This window comes from Grampus griseus (assembly GCF_964374135.1).
Source record: "Grampus griseus genome assembly, chromosome: 6".
NCBI lineage: Eukaryota > Metazoa > Chordata > Mammalia > Artiodactyla > Delphinidae > Grampus > Grampus griseus.
The window spans coordinates 33,962,023-33,989,529 of NC_139000.1; the positions used below are offsets into that span (position 1 = coordinate 33,962,023).

Consider the following 27,507-nt stretch of genomic DNA (forward strand, 5'->3'; position numbering starts at 1 on the left):
CCTTGTCTATAAATCCATCTCTAGGTGAACTTCATTGGTATAGCTTCCGGAACTTATCTCCTTGGATCAAGGACACTCTAGTCTCAGCACAGAGATACAATTTTAAAATTGCCCTCTGTGAGCTGATCCTCTGCTACCCTTCCGATCTTATCTCCTACAACTCTCCCCCTCACTCACTCTGCTACAGCAACACTGGCCTCCTTGTTGTTTCAGGATGATAGGAATACTCTAGCCTTAAAGCCTTTGCACTTCAGGCTCCATTTGCTTAGACTACTGCATTTCCCCCACACTGCCATCTGGTTTGCCCCCTCACCTCCTGCAGGTCTTTGATCAGATGCGATTCTCAGTGAGGCCTTCCCTGACCAACCAATACAAAATGGCAACTCCTCCCCGACAGCAGCCTCTACTTTCTTTATCCAGTTTTCTTTTTCTCCATAGCACTTAACACCATATGATACACTATATTTACTTGATTGTTGTCTGCCTGTAAAAGGGAATCTTTATATTGTCCACTGCTGTACTGTCAGTAGTTAGAACTGTGCCTGGCACTGTTAAATATTTGTTGAATAAATTATTATATCTAGTCAAGCCATATGACAAGCCATGGCAGTCAGTGACTGATAAGAGCTGACAATAATCCAGAAATGCTCAGATGCATCTATTAATACAACAATAATAATTCAGCCTATTTTAAAATAGCTTTCTGCAGTATTTAAGCTTCCAATATTTCTGATTTTTAAAAAAATTAGATGCTTAACCAAAAGAAAAGTATCTAAAATATTTGACTCAGATCACCGTTTAGGATAAACCCTAGCTGTTCATTACCCAAACTTCTGCAATTTACAAAAGTTCCAGACTTGGTGTAGTATCTAAGAGGGACTATAAACTGCCCCTCGACTACTATATTATTCATAGTAAACTCTGGTTAATTAACTCCTTATTTTGTTTTGTCTTTACATATTTATTCTGAGGTTCCTGCAGCAAGATCCGAATGGACAGTGATTTAGCTGCCAGAAGCTAACTCCTAAGAAAGTTATGCCAGCATCCCAATAACCAAAGCCAAAGTTGTTTTTCTACATATTCACATCCAATTCTCCAGGCTGCCCCTTGGAAACATTTTCTCTCCCTTTAGGGATGCCCTAGAAGAGAGAAGAAGAAGAGTAGAGAGAGCATGAGAAGAGCAAAGAAAATGGGAAGAACTTTAAAAGTCTCAACTTCTTCAAACCCCAAGTGATGACTTCTAGGTGATTAAGTTTTTAATTAATCAAAGGCAAAGCACCTGAAAACTATTTTCTGTGCCCTGTATGTACATTATACAAAGAAGCCTCCTGTGTTTAAAAAAAAAAAAAAATCAAAGCATGCAGCGTAGTAATACCTGTGTAGTGACAAGAACCTTGGACTTGCTTTCACTGGTGCCTGGGCACTGCTAATCGTGTCTCCATGTTAATTACACTAAAATTTTAGACCCTTAAGTGTCAGATGAGAAGGCTGAACTAGAATATCCTCTCAAGCCATGCCCTAGCAGAAATCTGATATTTCACTGTTAAAACTAAATTAGTGGGATTCTGCTCCTGCCCCAAAGTGCCCCAACATTCAAGGAGAGAAAAATGTTAGTGGAGAAAATTAATTCAAATGTTCTCTTCTGTACTTTTTCTTACATTGTCGACATCTGCTAATGTTTATCACCTCTTAAGCATTAACAGGTGATAAAATACACACCATCATGAGCAATTAGTCACATGTGTTACCTCATTTAATCCTCACAAAACCGAGAGGTATGTATCATTACTTCTATATTACAGACTAAGGTTTAAAGAGGTGATATAACCTGGGCAAGATCACAAAGTAAATGGCAGGGTCCAGCTTTGAACTTAAGCCCTCTGATTCCAAAGTCTGGCCTCTTAACCACTACACTACACTCTTTTCAAAGAACAATACCCTACAATATTAATAACAGAATTACTGTTAGTTTTTCTTTTTTTGGATGTGTGTGCTTGACTGATTTTTGTAATGTAAGCACCTTTTCTATTTTTAACTAGCAAAATTATTCTTGGTTTTTATGATGGCAACTCCATGATCCCCATGAGCGCAACCATGCAAATGGAGATGAGAATTTAGATCTAAATCTCTACGAGCTCTCCAGTCTTCCGGCACTTTTTCTTACACGAGAGAAATATGCTTACGGCCAGTTCAAAATCTAACACAACAACCTACGTACATCTTTTTTTTTAGAGACCTCTTGGGTGTGGATAAGAAACCGATTTCTTTCCTTGCCGCTTGAAAAAAGGCAAAACGACGGATGACCGGTACAGGAGAGAGCTCAGATTGCGATTCATCAGGTCTCTCGTCTTCTGAGAGCCCTTTTTAGGTGCAGTTTGAGGGTCAAAACGAGACACGGGGATGAGTGGGTCCCTGTCACTATCCCTAAGAGGCGGCGGCAAAGACACAGGTGTACTTCCCTGCTCGGCGGTGCTAAGGGCCAAATCTTGAAGAGTCCTTAGAGACCAGGGGTCCACCAGGCCGCTCCTCGGCCGACGACTGAAGGAGGCGGGGTGGGGAGAAGCAGGGGCTTTTCAGAAGTCGCCCGGCCACACTCTCGCTGTACCACCCTCTTCTCTCCGCGGCTCCCCGAACGCTCCCGGAGGGAAGGGCTTTCCATCCCTTCGCTCGAGACCCGAAGACCAAAGAAGCCAAAGCTCGACCCCTCCTGGGCGCGGCCTCGGCGGCCGAGCCCAGGGCACTCACCATCGTTCTCGTCGCTGTGCCGTCGCCGTGACATGCCGCACGCCGGTGCGCCGCCGAGCCGAAACGCCGGGCGGGAAGCTCGGCAGGAATCTTTGGGCAGCCGGCCGGCGCGAGGACAGCGGTGAGGCGCGCGGAGTGGCCGTCGCGCAGGCGCACTCGCTCGCGACGGCTCCCGGAAGCACAAGAGGGAGAGGTGGCCTGGTGGCTCTGCGGGCTTGGATCCGGGAGGGCCGGCGTCTGGAAGCTCACCAGGCCGCGGGCGTCTGCTCCGCACGCAACCGCCCTCTCGGGCTACCTCCGCCTCTCGCCTGCTTCCTTCGCCCGCCTTCCCTCGAAGTCCTTCCGGGGCCACGCGGAGAGCACCGCCTTTTCAGCGAGCCCGAGCCCGTCGGCCGCGAGCCACGCCAGGCGGCCAATGGTCTAGGAAGGACGCTCTAGTCCCCGCCTCCACTTCAGACCCTCCCACGCCTGGGCCTCTCGGAGGTTTTCCCGGCGGCCGTTTCGCTAACGGCCTAGACTTCCGGAGTTAGGTGAGGTCCCCGGCGTTCCTTCCTACTTAAACACAGGCTGGGGCTGGAGATGCGAGGGCAGTGAGCGGTGACAGTTGCTAGGCGGAGACCTTTCCGTGAAGAAAGATTTAAGAAAGGATCAGGACAGGCGGGTACGTGCTCATCCTTCTCCCACTTCCGGGCCTTTGCAGGCTTGGGAAAGCTGGGCGGAGAGATTGGGCCTGGCCCGGCGCGCGGGGTGGGGCCCGGGTGGGAGGCAGCGCCGCGCTAGCCGCCCCGGGGACAGAAAGACCCTCCCTAGTGTGAGCTTGCTACTCCGGGGCTACCCTCTGGCCGTCATCTGACCTCTCGCGTCTCCGAGTTGTTTAGGAAGGAACGGGTGATTGCTTTAGTAATATCTTCAGTAGTTATTGGATATCTCCATACGTGTACGTGAATATCTCCCGCCCTGACATCTCTGATGAGCACCACAGCTGCTTATCCAACTGCCTTGTCCATGGCCATCTGAAATTTCACACGTCTGAAATGGAACTTATGTCTCACTCTCCTGGCCTAACTTATTCCTCCTTCCGTCTTACCCATTTCAGTAAATGGCACCATCCATTCTATTGCTTAATCCAAAAATGTAGGTAGGATTGTTCCTACGGAACAATCTATCGGTAGACCCTGCCGACTCTACTTTCCGAACTGATCCAGAAGCAGATCACGTTATTCCTTTGTTTACAGCTTTCCGTGGCAAAAAAACTCCATAACCTCTCCTACAGGGTTCTACTCTCTCATCACTGTATTCCAACCCCTCTGACTTTCTTTCTGTACCTCCAGTAAGTCACTTGAGGAATTTATACTTATTATTTCCTTCGTCTTAATATCTCTGCTCCTAAGTCTGCATGGATGGCTCCTTGTCATTTCGGTCTCAGCTCAAACATCAGGCCCTTGGTGAAGGCTTCCCTGGCCACCCAATCACTCTTTATTTAATTTGACAAATATGTTATATTTATTGTGTGCCAGGCAGTGTTCTAGACGCTGAGGATGCAGAGGTGAACAAAGGAAAACCCCTGCTTTCTCAGTGCTGATGACCCATTCAGGAACCAGCAAACAGTGCAATCAGAGGTAGTGAGCAAAAGTGGGAGAAGATAATATTAGGGAGGTGGTGGAGGGGCTTTGTAAGGACTTTGGACTTTTATCTGAGTACAATTTAGAAGCCTTTGGAGGGCGATCTGACTTATTTTTTAATAATTACCTCTGTGGCTTCTACAGGAGCAGGGCAGTTAGGCAACTGCAGTAAGTCAGTCAAGAAATGATGGCTTGAATGAGGTTGGTAGTGAAGGTGGTGCAGTGTGGTCTGATGTCATTGTATTTCAAAAGCAGAATTGATAGGCTTTTCAATAGTCTGAAGGAGTAAGGAGATGAGAATCCCAAAGTTTTTTTGCCTCAATAACAGGAAGAATGGAATTGTTTACTGAGGTAAGGAAGACTGAGGAAGAGAAAGTTAAGAGTTTGGTTTTAACAGTTGCATTTGAACAGCCTCCTAGCCTTCCAGCTGAAGCCATCCAGTAGACATTGGTTATATGAATTTGGAGTTCAGGGGAGAGGCCTGGCCTGGAGATATAAATTTGGAGTCATCTAGTGTATAGTGTTTTAAACATAAAATTTCCTTTACGATTGTTTCCATTTTTAATTTTTTCATGGAAGCTTCAAACATTTACAGAAGTAGAGGAATTTATATAATGAACCCCCATGGACTTTATCAACCAGCTTCAGCAATTACCAACTAATGTCCCATCTACTTTTACCTATATTATCTCCCCTTGCCCAATTATTCTGAAGTAAATATAGTTTATAAGTCCCTGGGACTAGATGAAGATCACCTCAAAGGTGAGTGTAATTAGAGTGAGTGAACATTTAGAGGTTGAGATGATAAGGAGGATCTGCAACAAAGAAAACTGAGAAGCAGTAGCTCTTATCACTGATATTTTCATGTTTTTTTGTTTACGTAGTGTCTCTTCTCTTACTATAACATAAGCTCCAAGTTAACAAGGACCTTAACAGTTTCATTAAGACCTGCATCTGCATCACTATTTTATCTGTCAGGCACATAGCAAAGTCCCCACAAATAATAATTAAGAATATATAAATAAGTTAAAGTGAGAACTGAAAGAGGGTTTAGAGTGAGGGGAGGTCATTTTGGGGTGGTGTGAAAGGCATGTGTGGAGACCCTGAGGCAAGAGAGAGCAGGGCTCGTTTGCAGAACTAGGCGAAGTCCAGCATGGCCAGAATAGGATACATGAGGGAGAGTGTTGTCTTAGATGAGCCTAGAGTGGTAGGGGAACTACATATGTGTCAAAGGCTACATAGTCCTTTCCAGTCCTCACTATAGTCCTGCAAGGTAGATACTGTCATCTCTGTTTCACACATTTGGGAATTAGAACTCAGAAAAGTTAAATATCCTGCCCAGGTTCACACACTTGCACCCAGCTGCACCACAATCCAAAGCCCATGCTTTCCCCAGTCTTCATGTTCTTCACATTTGTCACTTGTAACATTTGCTTTACCAAAAAACACCATGTTGGTTGTACTGTGTCCATTTTGACAAGATTTGGCCACAGTAGCAGTTTGTATATTTCTTCTGGCTCATTAAAATGAGGCTCTTTTGGTTGTTATTTCTTCTAAGTAAGGGAATTTGCCCAGCTCAAAAATTAGGGGACAAAAAAGAACAAAACATTTATAATTGAAGGTACTAACAGGAAGCTTGGTTGATTTTGGTTGCACCTGGTGCTTTTTTGGTATCTTTTCCCCTAAATGTTTGCATGGCTTGCCCTCTAATTCAGGTTTCTGCTGAAATGCTACTGCCTCAGAAAGACTTTACCTACCCTCTGAGTTTTAAAGAACCCGTTGGTGACTCTGTCTCCTTACTTTGCTTAGTTGTCATCATAGCCCTTTTTACCATCTGACTATTTTTTAAAAACAATTTATTCATTTGTTTACCTTCTCTCTCTCCCCACTGGAAAGTGAGGTCTAAGAAGGCAGAGACTTTTTCTGCTTCATTCACTGCTATATCTCCAGGGCCTCGAACAGTGCTGGGCATAGAATTGGTGCTAAATAAATATTTCTTGGATGAACGAGTAAATGAATGGATGGATAGCTTGAGCTACTTGGACCCATGCTCATTTGCATGATTGATTAGCTTCAAGTTTACTTCAAGTAGTAATCAAAGACTTGGACGTTGTTGTTTTTCCCTTGCTTACTTCCTAGGAGATAGTTAACTGAAAGGAGTCTGCCTCACTGCTGGAACCAAACCAGATGCCTTCTTCCACTTCACCAGACCAAGGAGATGACCTGGAGGCCTGTGTTTTAAGGTTTTCAGACCTGGATTTGAAAGACACAAGTCTTATCAATCCCAGTAGCAGTATCAAAGCAGAGTTAGATGTCAGTACAAAGAAGAAATACTCATTTGCAAAGAAAAAGGTAAAATTGCTGTTGATGTTTCAGGATCATGTAGGTATAGTTAATGTAGATATACCTAGAAGTACCTCATCAAGGTTTTCCTCCAGGGAGTGGAGGGCTAGTGAGACACTAGACTGATGCCATGTTCAAGGTAAGGTCTAGTCAGAGCCATTAGCCAGTAATCTTAGTTCAGTGTCAAGCAAAGGAGAATCATAGGCAAGGTGTGGCTCTGGAACACTTATTTATGGTGGAGTACTTGAGGACAGATCCTAGACAGACGGGCTGGATTCCTTTTCCTACCTAGGGTATGGGAAGAATCCCAGGAACCCAGGAAACCTAGTCATAAGGAGAACAGACAGGCATTAGGGCAACTGCTGTCTAAGACTCCTGAACCAGTCCAGCTGGCAGGGCTCCGTTGGTTGGGAGAAGGAACAGAGCAGCCCAGAATGCTGCAGGCTTACTGAGGATTGGGTTACAGGGGTGGTATGGATGCTATTCTTCTATGCCATTTATTCTTTTTTTAGGGATCATTGACTAAACCTGCTGAAGCTCAAAGGAAAATGACTTGACTGAGGAAGTGCAATTGAGACTTAGTTTTCTTACCTCCAATCTGTTGTCCCTCTTTTGCAAAATCATCTTATATTGGCTCCATGTCAATGAAGAATAGATGTCTCTGCTTATAACTTCCTATCTAGCATCCTTCTACCCTCATCTCACACAGATTTCCTTGAAAATGAAACCCAAAGGGTACAGAAAGGTTTTTTTTTTAAGTTACTTTGCAATAATTTCAAACTTATAGAAAGGTTGCCAGAATTGTACAGAGGACCCCCAACTCCCCTCTGCCCAGCAGCTCCATTCATGTTTAATCAGTTGCCTCAAATGGCTTTTACATATCCACTCTAAGGTCACATGTTACCTTTAGTTGTTATGTCTCATAAGTGTTCAATCTGGACCACTTTCTCATTTTTTTCCCTGAAATCATGACTGTGACATTTTTGAAGATTACAGATGAGTTATGGTGTAGAACGTCTCATGATTTTCACTCATGTTTCCTTGTGATTAGATTCAAGTTATGGCTTTGTTAATAAGACTGCCCCACAAAAGACACTGTGTTCATCTGGCTGCGTTCTGTCATGCAGTCACAGTGCCAATTTGTCCCATTACTGGCAATGTTAATTTTGGGTACTTGATTAAGGAAGTGCCTGTCGGATTTCTTTGCTATAAAATTATTTTTTCCCTTTTAATTATTCAGTATTTGGGGGGAAATACTTTGAGACTATGTAAATAGCCTGTTCCTCAACCAACTTTCATCTACTAGTTTTAGATCCATTGATGTTTCTTTGCTGAATTATTACTGTGATGGTTTCTAAATGGTGATTTTCTAATTGCTTCATTCCTTCTAGATTTCTTACTTGGCATTCTTCTGTAAGGAAGAGCTTTCTTTCCTCCCAATTTATTTGTATCAGTGTGTATTCAAGAATTCTGTTTTATTCAGTGGGCTATAATCCATTACTATAATTATTTATTTTGATGCTCAGATTATCTCAGATTTGGCTGGGAGCCCCTTCAAGCTAGTATCTATGTCTTTTTGACTTGCCCTCATCATTCTTTGAGCATTTCCTTACTTTCTAATTCAACAAGATGTTTCAGGGTCATTTGTATTTTCCCTGTCTTATCCCTGGAGTCAGACATTTCTTCAAGGAGCCCTGGTTCTTTCTAGTGGAGAATTGTCCAAAACCAAAACCTGGGGGCTAGGTGAGCTCACTGCTTCTCCCAGGACCTCTGGTGGACGGAGCTAGGAATATAGAGAGATGAATATACATACATCCATATGTATCATACACATACGTTTATATTTACTTTTATATCACTGTAAATCAAATGAGTTCATACCATACTTTCAGTTCCGTTACAACATCACAAGGTTTATTCTCTCTCCAGTTTTTTTTGTTGGCTGCACTGTGCAGCTTGCGGGATCTTAGTTCCCTAACCAGGAACTGAACCCATGCCTGCGGCAGTGAAAGCGTGGAGTCCTAACCACTGGACCGCCAGGGAACTCGCTCTCTCTCCTTTTCATATGGGTGGAGAACCTAGCTCCATTTAGTCCCAATATATTGACTTACTTGCTTATTCCCTGTATGCAGTCTTCCCACTCTGCCAAGCTGCCTCCTCCACCAGGGCCTGCCTTCCCCACACAGGCCTCACCCACCTCTGAGCTGCCTTCCTAGCTCTGGCCTGCATCTCTCTCTTTCTTTTTTTTTTAGAGAAGTAATTTGTCTCTCTCTCTGTTTTAAAAAATTTATTTATTTTATTTTTGGCTGCGTTGGGTCTTCGCTGCCGTGCACACGCTTTCTCTAGTTTCAGCGAGCAAGGGCTACTCTTCGTTGCGGTGCGTGGGCTTCTCATTGCGGTGGCTTCTCTTGTTGCGGAGCACGGGCTCTAGGCACGTGGGCTTCAGTAGTTGTGGCTTGTGGGCTCTAGAGCGCAGGCTCAGTATTTGTGGCACACGGGCTTAGTTGCTCTGTGGCATGTGGGGTCTTCCCGGACCAGGGCTTGAACCCGTGTTCCCTGCATTGGCAGGCGGATTCTTAACCGCTGCGCCACCAGGGAAGCCCTGGCCTGCATCTCTCTTGAACAGACCTCACACGGGCCCTAGCTGCTGCTGGATCCCAGGTGCTTTGTTCCCGAGGCCCTAAAAGACCAGCAGCAGGCCACGTTTACACTGGGCCTCCCATCTTGCTCAGGCCTGCCTGATGGCTTTTTGACGAAGGAGGAAAGAAGGAAAAAATTCAGATTTTATATAGTATTTCTTTAAGGACCATGACTTTTTGAGGCCTCGATGATAATGAGGCCTTGGATGCATACACCTTAGTTCTAAGTATAATACAAAGAAACACTTAAGTTGACATACACACCATCTCTCTCTCTCTCCCTTTTTTGCCTATACAGAAGGATTAACTGCAGGAGAGGCTAAAAAATGCCCTCCAGTGTAATTTCAGACGACCCCATCCTGATTCAGTCTGGGACAGTCCAGATAAGGTTGTGTACAGACTGAGGAAGGTCCAAAAGTGATGCTCCATATTTATAATTGTTATTCTTCAGAGTGCCCAATTTTGGGTGCTGTACTACAGTCTTCAGATGCATTAAGAAAATTGTTTAAAATATATATAGATACATATATATATGTAAAAATACCTTTCCATTTTTTTCAGCCTTGAAAAAAGGCTGATAATCATAGATACCATTTAACTTCCATTTATACATCAAAAAACACCATAAACAAAGTTGAAAATGAATGACAAGCTGGGAAACAAATTTGGATAACTATGATGAACAAAAGGTCACTAAAACCACTTACAAATCAGTAAGAAGATAAGATAAATACCACAGTAGAAAAATAGGCAACAGGTATTAACAGGTAAGCTAGAAAAGAACATCAAATCAATATGAAAAAATATTCAACCTTAAATCAAAGATACACAAATAAAAACAGGATATTTCTTTTGCCTTTTATTTGGGTCAATATTAAAAATACTGACAAAAATTAAATACTGATAAAAATGCTGTGGATAAAATGGAACCCTCATGCATTGCTGGTGAGTGTATAAATTGGTATGATTTTCCAGGTAGTCACTATTTCTCACAGTTTAAAATTTTATGCTTCTTCACCTCCAAAACTTTCTTCTAAATAGTTATTCTAAGTAGATGGTTAAAGACATATGGAAAGATATGTGCATGGCATGTTCGTTCACCATTGTTTATAACTGCAAATATTGGAAACAAAAAAAGCTCGCTCATTTAGAATTGGTTAAAGGAGTTATGGTGCATCCATAATTTTCTCTTCTGTTTAAATTTTTTTTAACAATTAGCCTAAATCCTCTTTATACAAATCAAAACATTTTGGTAGTCTTTCCAGTCTTTTAAAATGTACTTTTTAATGTAGTTGAGATTACATTGTATAAGCAAATTTTATCCAGTTTTTTTCATTTAATATTATATTTTCCCATGTAATTTAAAACTGGCTGCTTAATATTCCATAGTAAGTATACTCCATAATTTCCTTGACCATTTCCTTTTTGGAGGAAGTTCAGTCTCTCGGGAAGTTCTTCTATAGAACAGTAGGACGTAAAACTAGAAATCCCTGAGGAAAGATAAGGGATTTCACTGAGACTTTCATTCTAGCCTGAAACCTAAGGTTATTTAACAGTGACATATTTGAAATTTAATTGTAGGCATTTGCCCTTTTTGTCAAAACTAAAGAACTTCCAGCACCTCCTTCTGAGTATAAAGAAAAATGGTGGAAATGCTGTCAGCAACTATTCACAGACCAGACCAGCATCCACAGACATGTGGCAACACAACATGCTGATGAGATTTACCGTGAGACTGCTTCTGTTTTAAAGCAGCTGACTGTGACATCAAGCACCTCAAAGACTCTTAAGTCTGCAGACAAAAGAAACCCTTTCAAAGAAGACCTTACGCATAACCATGAAGTGTCTGCTTGGCTCCCTGATATAAGCTGCTTTAGCCCTGATGAGCTGTTAAGGTAAGAATTTCATTCTATACCTTCCGTTTAATTTAAAAAATGTTTTTCCAGTCACAGTGAGATACCACCCATCCACTAAAATGGCAAATCCTTAAGGCACAGAATTTCTCTACCGCCTAAACTAGGCCGATAAACATGTTCTATGTATAATAGAAGACCATAGCCTATGCGGTAGCATATACCCGCACAGCTTACAGTGTTCTCCGGGTTTCTCAGAAGCCATCCTACATCTTATCTTCTCTAGGCAGAGGTAAGGAACAGAAAATTGTATTTTTTTTCAAAGAGAAATCAGAAGGCCCAGAAATGTTGATGATTCCTGTACCCTGAATAATGTCAGAACTTAAAAAGGGGGTTTTGTTGCCAAATGTGGTTTTCTGAGCTGAATATGTTTTATAAAGTATGTTAAGTTTTATTTTATTTTATTATTTTTTTAAAAAAATTTATCTTTGGCTGTGTTGGGTCTTTGTTGCTGTGCACGGGCTTTCTCTCTAGTTGCGGCGAGCGGGGGCTACTCTTCATTGCGGTGCATGGGCTTCTCACTGCGCTGGCTTCTCTTGTTGCGGAGCATGGGCTCTAGGTATATGGGCTTCAGTAGTTGCAGCATGCGGGCTCAGTAGTTGCGGTGCGCAGGCTCTAGGGCACAGGCTTAGTAGTTGTGGTGCATGGGATTAGTTGTTCCGCAGCATGTGGGATCTTCCTGGACCAGGGCTTGAGCCCGTGTCCCCTGCATTGGCAGGTGGATTCTGAACCACTGTGCCACCAGGGAAGTCCCTATGTTAAGTTTTAGAACTGAGGCATAGGATTAGAAGTTTAAATCTGCCTTTGAAAACCTCACCAAATCATAATATTACATAATTCTAGAGGACAGATTTCTGATTTTAAGCAATTCCTAAACTATTTGGTGAATAGAAAATGCCCAAATTTGATACATTTTTGTCACCCGTGTTATGCCAGTTCCCTTTGTTTATCAGAAAGAGGAAGAGAAAGTTAGAAAGAGAATTGAACTTGGAGTCAGACTTGAGCTAGTCACTAAAATTCTTTGTACCTTTACGTTCTCGCCTCTAAACTGGAATAATAATGCCTGCTCTGCCTACCTCACAGAATTGCTATATGAATTGTATAAAATGATGATGGTAAGAGCACTTGTGAACTATAAAGTGCTATACAAATGTGGTCTCTTCATTTCTGCATGGCCCTGCTTTTTAGTTAGAAAGACAAAGAAAAGGATACATGAAACATTTAGCAGATGGTACGAGACAGGCTATATAATTATCACTTACAGTTGTATGGCTCAGACAGTAATTCATTACAGGAATTTAGAGAACAGGAAATAGATAGGCTCTGAAATAGATAAGCAGGTTTCGGAGACTCGGCCCTGAAATATGAAGAGGGCACTGAGGAGACAGTCACAGATTCCAGAGCTGGATGGGACCTTAATTATCATCTGTTATATCATTCTCTAAAATATGTCTGTACAACACTAGCTCTGGAGGATGCTATCAGGTGTTGAAAAGAGATGCTAAAGACAATTAAGTTTGGGAAGCATTAGGTTAAAATGTTCTTTTTTGCAGGACTGCCCAGAGCCTTCAATAAATGAGGGGCTTTCACTGTGACTCTCAAAGGGAAGATATTATCTGCAGGATTTCTCAGACATGTGATTTCATAGAACAGCTTCAGAGCACACTTTGAGAAATGCAGTTTATTTCAGTCCTCCAGTTTTACAGTTGAGGAAATCAAGGCTCAGGGATGATAAGACACCTGCCCAGGTCCCATAACTAGTTAGTTTAAGTCAGCACAGTGCAGTAGAAAGAGTGTGGGTTCTAGTGTCAGAAGACTGGTGTTCCAGTCCTGACTGTCACTTTGTAGCTGTCTCACCTGGGATGAGTTGGGCTCAGTTTATTCAGCTATAAAATGGGGATGATAATAACCTGTCTCATGGGTAACAGGATTACTTGAAAAAATGGAAATGAAACCTTTTTGTACAGAGAGAGATTCAAAACAGATACTGCCTTGTGTTAGAATATAAGCCAGAATGGATTAAAATTTCCAGCTGTCTTATGAAAAGGGGTTATTAATACCTATCTCATGGATATGATGATTAAACAAGGAAATCAAAGTAAGCTCACTTGTTTATAAAGGAAGGAGTTCAGTGCAGGTATTGTCTTCTTTAGAGCAAATACAGACAGGAATTGCTTCTCATTTCAGGGGGAGAATGATAGTTAGGAGCAAAGGCAGGCATGAGTTGCTCCATTAGGCCTTTCTTCTGAGTCTGCCTGGGTATACTTATGAATTGTGTTTTCCTTATGCCAGTGACTCAAATGCTTTTTCCCCTGTGGTTTTCTTTTTATAGTGGCCACAGCAGTGGTGAAGGGGAGGTGCTACTTTATTACTGCTACTGTGACCTGGAGGATCCTGATTGGATCTGTGCCTGGCAGACAGCTCTGTGTCAGCACCTGCACCTCACGGGCAAGGTAACACCTTCTCCCACACCCTATCCTTCACTGGACTCATCTTGCCTCCAACTTAGTTTGCAGAGGCTGTGCTTGAAGGCCTCACCAGTTGGGTTCTTAGAAATTAGCAAATTCCTGCTAGGCATTTAAGTGGAATACTAAATAGCTATTAACATGATGTTTTCTGTTGGTGGGAGTGTAAGTTGGTACAGCCACTATGGAAAACAGTATGGAGGTTCCTCAGAAAATTAAAAATAGACCTACCATAGGATCCTGCAGTCCTACTCCTGGGCATATATCCAGACAAAACCCGAATCCAAAAAGATACACCCCGATGTTCATAGCAGCACTGTTCACAATAGCCAAGACATGGAAACAACCTAAATGTCCGTCAACAGATGAATGGATAAAGAAAATGTGGTACATATATACAAAGGAATACTACTCAGTCATAAAAAAGAACAAAATAATGCCACTTGCAGCAATGTGGATGCAACTAGAGATTATCATACTAAGTGAAGTAAGTCAGAAAGACAAATACCGTATTTCATTTATATGTGGAATCTAAATATGACACAGCTGAACCTATCTACAAAACAGAAACAGACTCACAGACATAGAGAACAGACGTGGTTGCCAACGGGGAGGGGATTGGGGGAGGCATGGAGTGGGAGTTTGGGGTTAGCAGATGTAAGCTATTATATATGGAATGGATAAACAATAACGTTCTGTATAACACAGAGAACTATAATCAGTATCCTATGATAAACCATAATGGAAAAAAATATTTAAAAAATGAATGTATATGTATGTATAACTAAATCACTTTGCTGTATAGCAGAAATTAACACAACATTGTAAATCAACTATACTTCAATTAAAAAAAAATGGTGTTTTATAAGACTACATAAAGGCATAGACCAGGGATCAGCAAACTTTTTCTTAAACAGCCATATGGTAAATATTTTAGGATTTGCACAAAAGCTGCTCAAACTTGGTGTCGTAATATGAAAACAACCATAGACAATATGTAAAGGAACAGATATGGCCATATTCCAGTAAAACCTATGTAAAAGCAGGCATAATTTGCTGACCCCTTGCATGGGGAAATGTTCTTGATATATTAACTGGAAAAACATTTTATAGAACTGTACATATAGGTGTGATATCAAATTGCTTCCTAATTTTCTTAGAACATGTCAGTCTTTTGCCATTTTGTGGTTTTGACATTTGCTGTTTCCTTTCCCTCTTGAATGTTTTTTCCCCCAGATCTTCACATGGCTTGTTCCTCACTTCAGATCTCCCCTCAAATGTTCTCTCCTGAGAATTCTCATCTGTCTCTCTCCAAACTTTTCTATTCCCTTCTGCTGAAAGAATTTCAAAAAGTTTACTACTATTGGAGAGTATAATCTCCAAACCTCATCATTCCTCTCTCCAAACCTCATCACTTTCTATTCCCTTCTGCTCAAAGAATTTCAAAAAATGTACTACTATTGGAGAGTATAATCTTTGTTTAATTTGTTATAATCTATCTCCCTTGTAGAATATAAGCTTCATGAGTACAGAACTTTGTTAATCAATTGATATATTGTCAGTGCTAGAACGGGGCTTAGCACATAGCAGACAGTAAATATTTGGAGAATGTTGAGTAAAAGGATGAATGTATGTTTGTAACAAAACCACAAGTGTGTGTGTAAAAAGATGGAGAGTGGTAAATATCAAAATGTTAGTTGTGATTATCTCTACGTGATAGGACTATGGATTTTTTTTTCAAATCCTCGATGATTACATATATATATGTGTGTATATATATATACATACACACACACACACACACACACATATGTGTATATATGTATTTTAAATCAAAAGGAGGTGAACTAGATTCCCTCTGAGATCACCTCTGGTTATGACGCTGTACTGTCTTAGGCCTAATGTTTCCCACACATGTCCTAGGTTTTAATTCCCTAAGGCAATTATTTGATCAGTCAGTGATATTTTTCATACCCATGTTGTTTTATAGATAGTGGCTGAAAGCTTCTTTTACCTCATTCAGTTCATCACCAAGTCCTGCCATTTCTGCCTCTAAAATATCCTTTGATTCCGTTCACTCTGTCTTCTGCTTCCACCACCTTAAACCAAGCCCCACCCTCTCTTACCTAGTTCATTTCAGCAGCTTCCAGACTACTCTCCATTCTTCCATCCTTGCCTGCACTTAATCATTTTCCACACAGCAGCCAGAATGATCTTAAAAGGTAAATGAAATCATCTCCCTCCCTCCCTCCTCACAATCTTTCAGTAGCTATCCAGTGCATTTAGAGTAAAACCCAAATCCTTAACGTGCCCTTAGTTTCCTGGATTATTTGGCCCCTTACGCCTTTTACACTTAATCTGATACCATTCTTTACTCATTACACTCCAGCAAAATAGCCTTTTAGTTTCTTGGAGCCCTCAGTTTTTTTGGTGCCTTTGGGCCTTTTTGTAAGAAAATTCTCTTCAAGGAACTCTCCCACACCCACTCGGGTTCTCCTATCATAATTTTTAATCAATCTTCAGTTCTCAATTTTAATGACACTTCCTGAAAGACATCCTTCCTGACCTTTAATCTAAATTCAGTTTTCCAAATACACTTTTTCATTGCCTCTTGCAGTGATTTTTCATAGCACTTGTCAGTGTGTGACTTTTGTCTGAATATCTGTGATCTTCCTTAAGTCTGTAAGCTCCCAAAGGGCAAAAACTATTTATTTTTTAACCACTATGACCCAATTCCTAGCACAATTGCTGGCGCATTGTAAAAAAAAAAAAAATTCAGTAAACACTTGTGGCGTATATACGTTTATCACCATCTCTATTTAGAGAACACCTTGAAGGATGGATATTCTCTCACAGTAAACCTGAGCCTACAAAATAGGAAATCAATTTGTTTCCTTGGTCTGGGGCCGATTTTTATTCTTGGCCCAGCCCAAGGTGACCTAGCAGTGAGGGCCTCTGCCCACAAGGTGGCAGCACCTGCCTGGATCTTAGTTCTAAATTTTAAGGCTTCAGCCAAGTTTTCAAGTTTTGTGTTGGTAGGAGATTTGGCAGAATGTTGGCATTTGTAGGGAAAGAGGAGAACTTGAAAATTCTAGAATTATGGAAAGAAGCTTTTGATCCCTTTGCTATACATTTCTTACTGCCTCAAGAAATTTGAGGGGATGCATTAGAGGCTTTAGAAAGGAAAAATTGCAAGATTTGGACCCAGTAAGATATGGTTTTGAATCCCAGATCTACCACCTACCAACTCTGTGCCCTTGGGCAAGTTACTTGATTTCTTTAAGCTTCTGTTTCCTTTTCTGTCAAATGGGAATTTTGATATCTACTTTCCAGGAGTATAATGTAAAGTTCCTGTCTCATACTAGGTACTCAATAAATGCTAACTATTGCTCTTCATCTCTGAGGTATAAGGCCTTCCTCACCTAGCAGCTACTTTGAAGGTTTCAGTTGAAGAATCCTTCAACAGAAGTTGAAAGTCTAGTGCATGAGTTTAGAGGTTGCTCTGCCTCAGGTATTTAGGGAGTGCCTGTGCTTGTCTTTTATTTGGGTTCTGAGATTAAAATAGCATAGGAAAGGGTCTTCTGACCTACTTAGAAGACAGGTACACAGACGTATGTACCTCTTCATCATATTTGCCCCCGTCAGAGACAGTTTTAGAGTAGATTTCCTGACCCTTATGCTGGTTCAGCTCTATTTTTCTATGTTGTCCCTTAAAAAAATACGAGTCGGTAATAGGTGCAGTAGTCTGTACAGCAGAGATGGCATATGCTTCCTACTTTCCTCTCCCAGCCCAGAACAGGCTTCAATAGACTGCACTCCTCTTTCTCAAGGAGCCTGGATGTGACTCAGAATGCTCATCATGGAACTCTGGAGAGCCACTACTAGTGAGTTGGCCCTGGCTTGTGAAATGAATCCCATTTATATCCATGCCCTAAAGAATTGAATCAAGTGAGGCAACAAACGAAGTATCTTCTCTAGGCCCTAATAAAAGGGGAGCTTTTAAAATTTTTCAAATTCTAATGCATTGGTAGGTATCATTGCTATATAAATAACAATATATAACGAAGTGGTAACAATATAAGACCCTGACTTAAATTACATCTCTTTCCAGAGAATACCATGATATACAGTGTTGCACTTTCTTACTTTTCCCTAGAAAGCTAGCTCTGTCTAGAGATGATCCATCTTTAAACTTATCCAGAGGATTTTGTGGTACCAGAACAAGTAACTTTGCAGGCCCTCCAGAGGATTGCCTCTTAAGGCAGGGGCCTTAACCCAGGCTTTAATGTCCCCTAACCAGTGAAGCATTTCAAAGAGAATAGAGGGCTTGAGAAGCCAAAAAGCCTCAGATTTGGATACACATTCATTTGCTCAGCAAATACATATTAAAATTCTACTGTGTGGCAAGTACTACTCTAGGCACCGATTATGCAACAAAGAACAAAAGAGACACAAGCTCCTCCTTGTGGAATTTGTATTCCAACGGGTGGGTTTGCAGTGGTGGGCTTTACCTCCAACACTGTGCAGAGATGTGCTCATGTGCATTCCCAGCCCTCAGATGTGTTCTGTGCTTTAGGACTTGAGGACAGCAGTTTTTCATTGTTGATTCTTTTTCATGTTTTATCAAGATGAAGAAATTGAGGTTCAGAGAGAATTAATTTTCTCAGGGTCACTTAGCAAGTAAATGGCAAAGCTGAATCCTGATCCTACATCTGTTGACCTGAATTTAAGTTTTGGCCACTGGACAGCTGGAGCTCCATAGCAAATGGGACTTTCCAGTTGTTCTATCCATTTCATTCTCTTGTTTGGCACACGTTAACTGAGTACCTCGTCTGAACTATGGGCAGTGTGCCATTTTAGAAAACTACAAGCATCCTGTGTGTGGTAACATTTTTGTGTCCACAGCAATGTTTCTGCTTTTCCTGTTAAACTCATTGACACACACGAACCTGTTCTGCCCTGCAGAGATTTGAACCGAGCTAAGAACAGCCTGCATTCCCTTTCTCTCACTGTCTTGTGTCTCAGGTTCGAATTGCTACAGAAGGAATCAATGGGACAGTGGGTGGAAGCAAATTGGCCACCAGACTCTATGTAGAAGTCATGCTTTCCTGCCCATTGTTTAAGGATTATCTGTGTAAGGACGATTTTAAGGTAAGAGAAATTGAACATAAAATGGATCGAGAGCCATTTGCTTCTGCTTCAGTGCCTCTTCCCACTCCAGGCTATGAAGAGGATCACTATAAAGAAGTAAGCAGTGCTGGACAGAACACCCTTTCCTTGCTAGGTCCCGAGGCAGTGCAGGAGAAGGAGCATGCTTGTTCCAGTTCATCCACCACGTCACCACGTGATCATGGGCCTTGGTCTCCTTTTTTATAGAATAAGGACGTTACAGCTTATATATTCTATAAACTCTCAAACTTAGCCGTGTTTGTTCATTTGAGAGACCACCTGGCTGTATCAGGATCACTACGTGTTTAGTGAACCTGGTGGGATCAGATCTGCACTTCACACCACACAGGGAATAAAGCTATTGCTCTCCCAAGAGAGCTGCTTTGTTGGAGTGACTTCATGCTTTAGCATCATGGGTGATAGAGGTGGTGGGGAATACCTTGCTAGTGTTAGTGCTGGTGATGATGATAAGGAAAGAAAAGGTTGTAGCTTTAAAAGCTGGGATGTAATCTTACATGTTGAAATTGCTCAGTGGTATTTCAGTTTTATAGTTAAATGCTTATTGCTATAGAAACACCTTTTCAATTTGACATTTTTGCACATGGTAGATACACAATAAATAAGTGCCAAATATAAGAATTATATCTGTTGTGTAATAATAGGGTAGCTGAAGTATTAAGAAACCTCAAATTAGGAACAACTGTTTCAGTGGGAAAAGGGAGTTAGAGCATAGAATGTTCCAGATAATTTAACTGAATAAATATCTTATACCTGGAGATGGGAGAGAAAGACTGTATTCTGTTTTGTTTCTCATTGGCTAGACCAGCAAAGGAGGAGCTTGCTGTTTTCCAGAATTACGTGTTGGTGTGTTTGCAGAGATTGTGCCCATGGGGATCAGTCCCAGTAGGATCTCCTATAAGAAGCCTGGTATGCTTGCTTTAAGAAGAAGCATTTTCCTTTTCTTCATAGGGACAAATCTTAATATAGAGACAAATGTGAAAGCTAGACATTCTGATCAGCAAGAGTTGTGATGAGTTCTCGCTTCAGAGTATCTGTGGGGTGGCTAACACTTGGGTCATTCAGTGCTTAAACTGGTTCTTCTCTTTGGTGCTCCGGTGATTGGAGACTCACTACTTAGAATGACGTGGCTTAGTTATTCTTTTTGGTGATGGTTTGGCAAGAAGTTGTTTTCTTTCCAAAGATAACAATTTGGAAAGAGTGTAATTATTACTTGTAAATAGTTCATCAACTGAATAAAACACAGGCTTCTTGCTACAGGAAGCAAGTGGCTTTCAACACCAAAGCAGTTTGTTTGCAAGTGCTCTAGAATGTTCTCTTTGCCCCTCCCTCATGGGTACCGTAGATGGTTGAAAGACATTTGTTTGGCTGGGTTTTTTGGTTTTGTTTTACTTTTTACTATGAAAAATTTCAAACATTAAAAAAAATAGAGAAAACAGTACAGTGAACTCCCTTGTACCTCTCCCGCAGCTTCAACAGTTATAAACTCATGGCCAGCTTTGATCTATCCGCACCCCCTTCTCCCATCCTGGATCATTTAGAAGAGAATCCTGATGTCATGTCATTTCTTTCATAACTATTTTAGTAGATATCTCTAAAAGATAAAGGTTTTTAAAAAAATAAATAATTGTAAAACCATCATCACATCTAAAACATTTTAACAGCAATTTCTTAATGTTATCAAATATCCAGCCAGTGGTTAAAATTCCCAGTTATCTCACACTTTTTTAAGTTTGTTTCTATCAGGATTCAAGTAAGGTCCACTCATTGTGATTGATCACTATGTCTCCTAAAGTCCCTTTTAAGCTAGAGATTCACTTCCATCTTTTATTTTCCCCTGCAGTTTATTTTTTGAAGGAATTAGATCATTTTGCTTATAGCATTTCCCACAATCAGTATAATGCTGATTGCATCTCCATGGGATGTTCCTCTGTCCTCTGTATTTCCTATGAACTGTAGTTAGATTTATAATAGTGCTGTCTAATAGGAATATAATGTGAGCTACAATGGAATTTTACATTTTCTAGTAGCCACATTTTAAAAAATAAAAGGAAACAAGTGAAATTAATTTCAATAATATGCTTTATTTAATGGAATATAGCCAAAATATTATTTCAACTTGTATCCAGTGTAAAAAATTATTAATGAGATATTTTACTCTTTTTTTTTGTATACTAAGTCCTTGAAATCCTGCATCTCTGTCACCCTTATTACAGCACACTTCAAGCCACATTTCAAGTGCCTGTTAGCCACATGTGGCTAGTGGCTGCCATATTAGATAGCTCATGTCTAGAGACTTGATCAGGTTCAGGTTTGATTTCCTTTTTTCTTTCTTTCCTTTTTTTTCCCCAAGTCTACTTCATAGGTAGTATTGTCCCCTTTCATCAGGAAACAGAAAGGTCTGGCTGGCTCTATGTTCATTTTTTTAACTTGTAAATATTTAAAAAGGCTAAGAGTTAAACCAGAGGGAAATGAGAGTAAGATACAAGCATCTGGGAAAAGAGACTCATGTATGAGGAGAAAAGGGCCAAAAAGGGCCGTGTCTGCTTAGTGTCCCTACCTTGGCAGGAGGCAGGATGACCACAAACAGCTCTTCGTTGGCGCTACAGGACCTTGCTCCGGAGCTTAGGGGAGAGTGGGCTCCAGGCAGTGCTTTGCTGCTTTCATTTGAGCCAAGTTGTTTGGAGGCACTTCTTTTAAGCACTTCATGTGAGTCACTCTCTGGTCAGGCCTCCACAGGGCCAGGAGAATAGCCACAGTAATAGCAGCAGCAGGAACAGGCTGGGTTCCCTGCAGCTCCCTGTAAGGAGAAGTCTTAGCAGATTTCCATGCTTCTCATCACAGTTTTGAACCTCCCTTTCCACCCCACTGTTTTGTTGACTGTGTAAATTATGTGACAGTAACTTATATAAAATCTGGCCTTGTTACATTCTCCCTGCAGTCCTAGGTTAAGCAGGTAGGAGTCCAGATTCCTTGGCCGTGCTCTGGGTCTCCAGCCCGATCTGGGTACCCAGCAGTTTCAGGGGGTTGTTGGGATTCACCCCTGAGCGGAGCTGTCAGGCTGTATCATGAGTGGTACCATGACTCAAGGACCAGAGCGCCCCCACCACCACCACATGATGTATGGTGGCCAAATTCACCAGAAGTTCCTCACAAACTACTGAGATGTCTGGACCCTAAAGATACAGGAGTATTTCTATCCTAGAGAGTAGAGGAGGCAGAGGGCCTCACTGGACAGGTTCTTTCCTTTTAGTCTCCTTGTATGTTACTTATCTTCTTTATCTCCTTTCTCTCCTCCTTCTTCTAGCGTTTCATCCTTTTCTCTCTCTTGCCTTCTTTCTCATATTTCATTCCTGCTGTCAGCCCCTCCCACCATTTTCTTTTTTACTCATGCACACAAACTTAGACACATTCTTCTTACTCTTTTGTATTTTTAAAAAACTTATTCCAACTTTGTTCCATAACCATATGCTCACACCTGCCTGTGCCAGGGTTCTTAGCCTCGGACTTGATGTTGGTATAGAACAGTTTATAAAGCCTGTAGTCAAGCATGTACATGCCCAGGCTCCTCTACATACAGTGACAGTAGAACACTGGCCATAACATGGACCGGAAAACCCACATGGCAGTTTATATCCCTTCTGTCTGGCTTTTATTATTGGGTTAGGCCAAGTATGAGGATGCAAAATTCTCTGTTTCTAAACTGCCAGGTCTCCACAGTGCTCATCTTAGGAGGAGGGAGAGTGAGGATACATGGAATTACTAAATTCTTCCATTATGATCATCAGATAGTGTCATTTTCAGACGTAATTGTAATTATGAGAGGAAAGGTTTAGGTGGGGAGAAACAAAGCAAATGGAAGTCATCGGGCTGGGCCAGTTGTAACTGGGTTTTGTTTTTGTTTTGTTTTAACTGATTTTTTTGTTTGGTTTAAGGAATCCATTTATCCCCAGGTGAATTTCATAAAGAAGTAGAAAAGTTTCTGTCTCAGGCAAATCAAGAAGAAAGTGATACTATCCTACTGGACTGCAGAAACTTCTATGAAAGCAAAATAGTAAGTAAGAACCAGAACTGAGTTCCCACAGCATAGCATGTTTCTGAAGGGGATGCTGTGCGCCCACCTGTAGCTGAGTCAGTGGCTCTCCTCCCACTACTAGCAGCATCAGAGAAAACCCAAGACTTCAAACTCAGAATCTGGTGAGAAAGTCTACGAAAATATGGATTAAAGACATCTTGGCACATAATGGACTTTCTGGCTCCCATATGCCTACCCCTGACATGTGTCAAGGATCTTGTCAAGTTTGCTTTGGGCAGCCTCTCCAGTTCCCCTGAGGTCTCTGGTTGGGTGACCCACAGCCCACCAGCCTTGTTTCTAAGTTCCAGATTTTGAAGTTTGAAAGGCTAGCGTGTGGGATGAAAACAGCAGGGAGCAAGTGCTTCCTTGCCAAGGCAGGGGTGGGGAGTGGTGTTTGACACAGAAAGAAGCTTTGTTCTTACCAGGTATGTTTTTCTGATCATTTTCTTTCTGCTGCTTCTATATTGTAGGGACGGTTCCAGGGCTGCTTAGCCCCAGACATCAGGAAATTCAGTTACTTCCCTAGCTATGTTGATGAAAATCTAGAACTTTTCAAAGAGAAGAGGGTGCTGATGTATTGCACTGGGGGCATCCGTTGTGAGCGGGGTTCAGCCTACCTCAAAGCCAAGGTGAGTCACCACCCTTAGGGCACTGCAGGCATGGAAGTGAAGAAGGCTCCACCCACAGCGTGTGTGGAACTTTCCAATCCCCACCTTCACTCCCTCTCCCACACCCAGCGAGCCAGGGATTTATTCTCCCCAGCATAGAGTTTCTAAGTATAAAATCTGAAGTTCTTAAATCTCAAGATGTGAAAAGCACTCAACAGTCTTAGAGACTCATCAAGTACAAAAGGGAAAGATTAGTTGATATCTCCCTTTTCCTAATCCTTTTACTTGATCCTGAGAAGAGCAAATTCAGTAACATTACATGTCCTAACAGGTGTCTTCCTATATTTAGGGAGCAGCAAAAATAGTTGGGCTTCCCAGGATCTAGAGAGTGAAGGCCCTGACTGCTGTCCTCTCCCATCACCCTAGTAGGCAAGATCTGCCAGTTGGTTCCTTGCCCCCTTGGTCAGCAGTTCTTCACTGTCCCGCAGCGGGAGCCAGGAGCCCCATTTCGGCATTCCTACCGCATGCTGCTCCTCTGTGGAGCTTCCTACTGGTCTCTGCTAGTCTCCTCAAATTTCCTCTTGTGTTTCCACACATAGGGAGTGTGCAAAGAAGTGTTCCAGCTCAAGGGTGGCATCCACAAGTACCTGGAGGAGTTTCCTGATGGTTTTTACAAAGGGAAGTTGTTCGTTTTTGATGAGCGTTATGCCTTATCCTTCAACAGTGACATAGTGTCAGGTAGGTCAGCACAGACTCAGAACCTACATTCATGATCAGGCACACCCTCTGTATTAACCTTCTGGAAGACAGACCAGTACTGATTACTTGAAGAATAAAGCAAGGGAAAAGGAGTACGTAGGACCACCATTTCCTAACAGAGTTGGAGATGCAGCAGTGGAGCAGACAGGATTTGGAATGGAAAATAATTTTATCTTTAGTTTCATAACCCCTCACTAAATATAGTACTTCCTTCAATTATGAATGTAAGCAGCAAATCAGTAGTATTAGATGTACCTGTGACTTTGTTATCACTAGAAATCACAGTATTTTCATATATTACAGCTGCTGTGAATATTTCAAAATAGCATTTATGTTCATCATTGCTTCAAAATGGAAATAGTTATTAGGCGCATCACTAAGTCTTGTTATAGAATGTGTTAACAAGTATTTTACTGTATCCCAGACTTTAAAGAATATTTCGTTATTTTGTATTTCTATATAATTGGTTTCCTTTGTGATCCTATGTATTTTATTTTATGCATTGTAAAAACATTTTTCTAAGACAGAATAGTCTTCACCAGACTGTCAAGTAAATTCACGGCACAAGTAAAAGAACCCCTAATTAGACGGTCTGTGGACACGTGTGGTGTGCACTTTCGAGTGGTGGGTGGGGCATTCCAAGGGGGAGCTGAGCCTAGGGCCAAGGCAGGAGGCAGGGCTGGCTACAGGAAGCCTGTGCTGTGACTGTAGTTTGGAGTCCACACTAACATATGGTACCAGATGAGGGCAGTCAGTAAAAGAAGGATGGAAATAATCCTTAAGAAAAATGGATCCTCCCCCTGGATGCCACCATTTTGAACGGGAAAGATCACAGGCAGACAACCCTAGTGGCTGTCAGAATTTTCTAGAACTCCTGTGATCAGGGGCTGAGATTGAATTAACACTCAGATAATGAATAAGGTGGGAGTCTGATTTCCTCTCCCCTTTCTTCTTGATCTTTTTATTCATTTTAATGGTCTTATATTTGTGTCTTATTGGAAGCAACTTCAGATCTCTTACAGAGCTAGATGGAGCAGAAAGGGGAGAGAGAGGGCCCAAAGGTAGCTTAGATAAGCTAGGTAAAGAGACTTGAAGAATGATGTTATCAATGGTGATAGGAGGTCAGCAGGGAAAAGGGGCCGAGAAAGTAGATAAGTTTTAGGAGTTGTGTGGCCAAGTGTCCTCTGGCAAAAGCAGGAGAACCTCAGGCCTGGGGAAGAGGAGTGTGGACTGCAGAAGCCAAATGTCAATGTGGGATTATCTGTATTCAGGCGTGTTGTCTCCCAGTGCAAAAGGGAATGATCTAAAGGAAAAAGACCATTCAACAAAGGGTGCTTGGCCAGCTTTGGACTAGTGAATGAAAGAGAGAAACGTTACTACCTGTTTTCTAAATGAGAAAAAGAAAAATGGGTCAGTGAATGCTGGAATCAGAAGACAATTCCCAGAAGCAACCTCCCCCCAAAAAGGTGGGGGTGGGGGAACCTCGTCTGTTAGAAGACAGGAGACTTACACTATTTAGAAACCTTCCTCAGACTCAAAAGGTACATTAGATGCTGATGAGCTAAGGGTTATATTTAGGAACTGGAGAATTGCGTCTGCGTGTGCATGTGGTACGTATGTGTGTGTACACGTCTGTTGTGTGTACACGTGTGTGCTCATGTGTCTTTATAACAAGGCTTTTCTTTCTTCCCCAGAATGTTCATACTGTGGGGCCCCATGGGACCAGTATAAACTGTGCTCCACTCCCCAGTGCCGCCAGCTCGTCTTGACCTGCCCTGCCTGCCAAGGACAAGGATTCACAGCCTGTTGTGTCACGTGTCAAGACAAAGGGAGCAGGCAGGCTGCAAGCCCAGCCCAGAGCAGTTTTAAAGAGGAATGCGAGTGTACAGCCCGACGGCTACGCGCACCCAGGGAGCTCTTACAGCAGGGGCGACTCCCTGCGAGCCCGGGGCCCAGGCCAGGTGATGATGAGGATGGGCCATGCTTACATGAGCAGCCCCATCTGCCTTTCCCCAATCCTTCACAGAGCTAGGTTTGGGGCGACCATGTATTGGAGAATATTAGGGCTGTTCCAGCAGAGAAACAGGGAACTCTAGTGCTGCCAGAGCCACCATGGCCAGCTGGTCACCATGTTGGCCACCTGTCCTTCACAAGAGGAGGGAAGAGGGAGTTGGGTGCTGACCTCTTACTGGAGACATTCTGACTCAGAAGATGCTAGAGCACAGAAAAAGGTGAGCTGTGTAGGATCCCAAAGCTGCTGAGGGAGAGAGCCTTGAGCCTGGTGACCAGGTCATGCCCTTTCTGTGCCATGCAGCAGGAGTGGGAGTAGTCATTTTTCTTATCAGCAAACCTGTCTGTCCTGATGGCAGAATGTGAAAGCTGTGGCCCTGGAAGTGGACTCCCCGGAACCAGGCCCCTTAGGTCAATCTGCCATCCACCCCTACCCTTCTGTCTTCTCTGCTAGCCTCAGAGCACTAGACCAGGATCTGAAAACTATGGCATTTGGCCCACCTCCTTCTGTAAATAAAATTTTATTGGAATAGCCACACCCATTCATTTACATATGACCTATGGCAGAATTAAGTATTTACAAGAGAGACATTATGGCCTGCAAAAGCTGCAGTATTTCCAGGCGTACCTTGGAGATGTTGTGGATTCAATTCCAAACCACCGCAATGAAGTAAGTCACGTGAATTTTTTGGTTTCTTAGTGCATATAAAACCTATGCTTACATTATACTGTAGTCTATTAAGTGTGCAATAGCATTATGTCTAAAAAAACAATGTGCATAACCTAATTTAAAAAATTTATTGCTAAAAAATGCTAACTATCATCTGACAATGCAGGGTTGCCACAAACCTTCATTTTGTAAAAACTGAAATATCTGCGAAGCACAACAAAAAAAGGTGTGCCTGTACTATCTGGCCTTTTACAGAAAAAAACTTGCCACCCCTAGTCTAGACCAACAGCTCCTCTGATGGAGGAGATGGTCTTAAAGATGTGGTCTACCTTCATGTTTCATTGGTTTGGTTTCTGTGAGAGATTTCATCTGCTTTCCCCAACACCCACACTCTTAGCTCTGAAGTATTCTCTTTGAGAGATTCACATTAGCTCGATGACATTAACACTTGGGCAGTTTTTAGGTGAACAC

At 42.1% G+C, this 27,507-nt stretch overlaps 3 protein-coding genes across 6 annotated transcripts in view; 1 reads left to right on the forward strand and 2 right to left on the reverse strand.

The window, feature by feature from the left end:
• Positions 1 to 3,017, reverse strand: part of NCBP1 (nuclear cap binding protein subunit 1) — a 46,358-nt gene extending 43,341 nt beyond the window's left edge. The window contains exon 1 of one of the 2 annotated variants that reach the window (XM_082656239.1): positions 2,746 to 3,017. In XM_082656239.1, coding sequence (XP_082512365.1) covers positions 2,746 to 2,779 — 34 coding nt within the window. In that variant the 5' untranslated portion in view covers positions 2,780 to 3,017. Of the gene's footprint in view, positions 1 to 2,218; positions 2,255 to 2,745 lie in introns of those variants that run through there. The other variant, XM_082656240.1, reaches the window with a different exon arrangement.
• A 196-nt stretch (positions 3,018 to 3,213) lies between these two features.
• On the forward strand, positions 3,214 to 27,475 carry TSTD2 (thiosulfate sulfurtransferase like domain containing 2). 3 transcript variants are annotated; one of them, XM_082656236.1, is made up of 10 exons: positions 3,214 to 3,275; positions 6,507 to 6,719; positions 10,931 to 11,244; positions 13,595 to 13,715; positions 18,753 to 18,878; positions 19,718 to 19,823; positions 22,850 to 22,968; positions 23,460 to 23,618; positions 24,197 to 24,335; positions 26,051 to 27,475. In XM_082656236.1, exons 2-10 carry the CDS (start codon positions 6,555 to 6,557, stop codon positions 26,386 to 26,388), a joined length of 1,587 nt encoding a protein of 528 aa, XP_082512362.1. In that variant the 5' UTR covers positions 3,214 to 3,275; positions 6,507 to 6,554; the 3' UTR covers positions 26,389 to 27,475. The 3 variants fall into 3 exon arrangements, with proteins under 3 accessions (XP_082512362.1, XP_082512360.1, XP_082512361.1); XM_082656234.1 differs by having other exon boundaries at positions 3,250 to 3,406; XM_082656235.1 differs by lacking the exon at positions 3,214 to 3,275 and adding an exon at positions 3,979 to 4,075.
• TMOD1 (tropomodulin 1) overlaps positions 21,084 to 27,507 on the reverse strand; it is an 86,972-nt gene continuing 80,548 nt past the window's right edge. Inside the window, exon 10 of the mRNA XM_082656237.1 lies at positions 21,084 to 21,714. Coding sequence (XP_082512363.1) covers positions 21,629 to 21,714 — 86 coding nt within the window. The 3' untranslated portion in view covers positions 21,084 to 21,628. The remainder of the gene's footprint in view (positions 21,715 to 27,507) is intronic.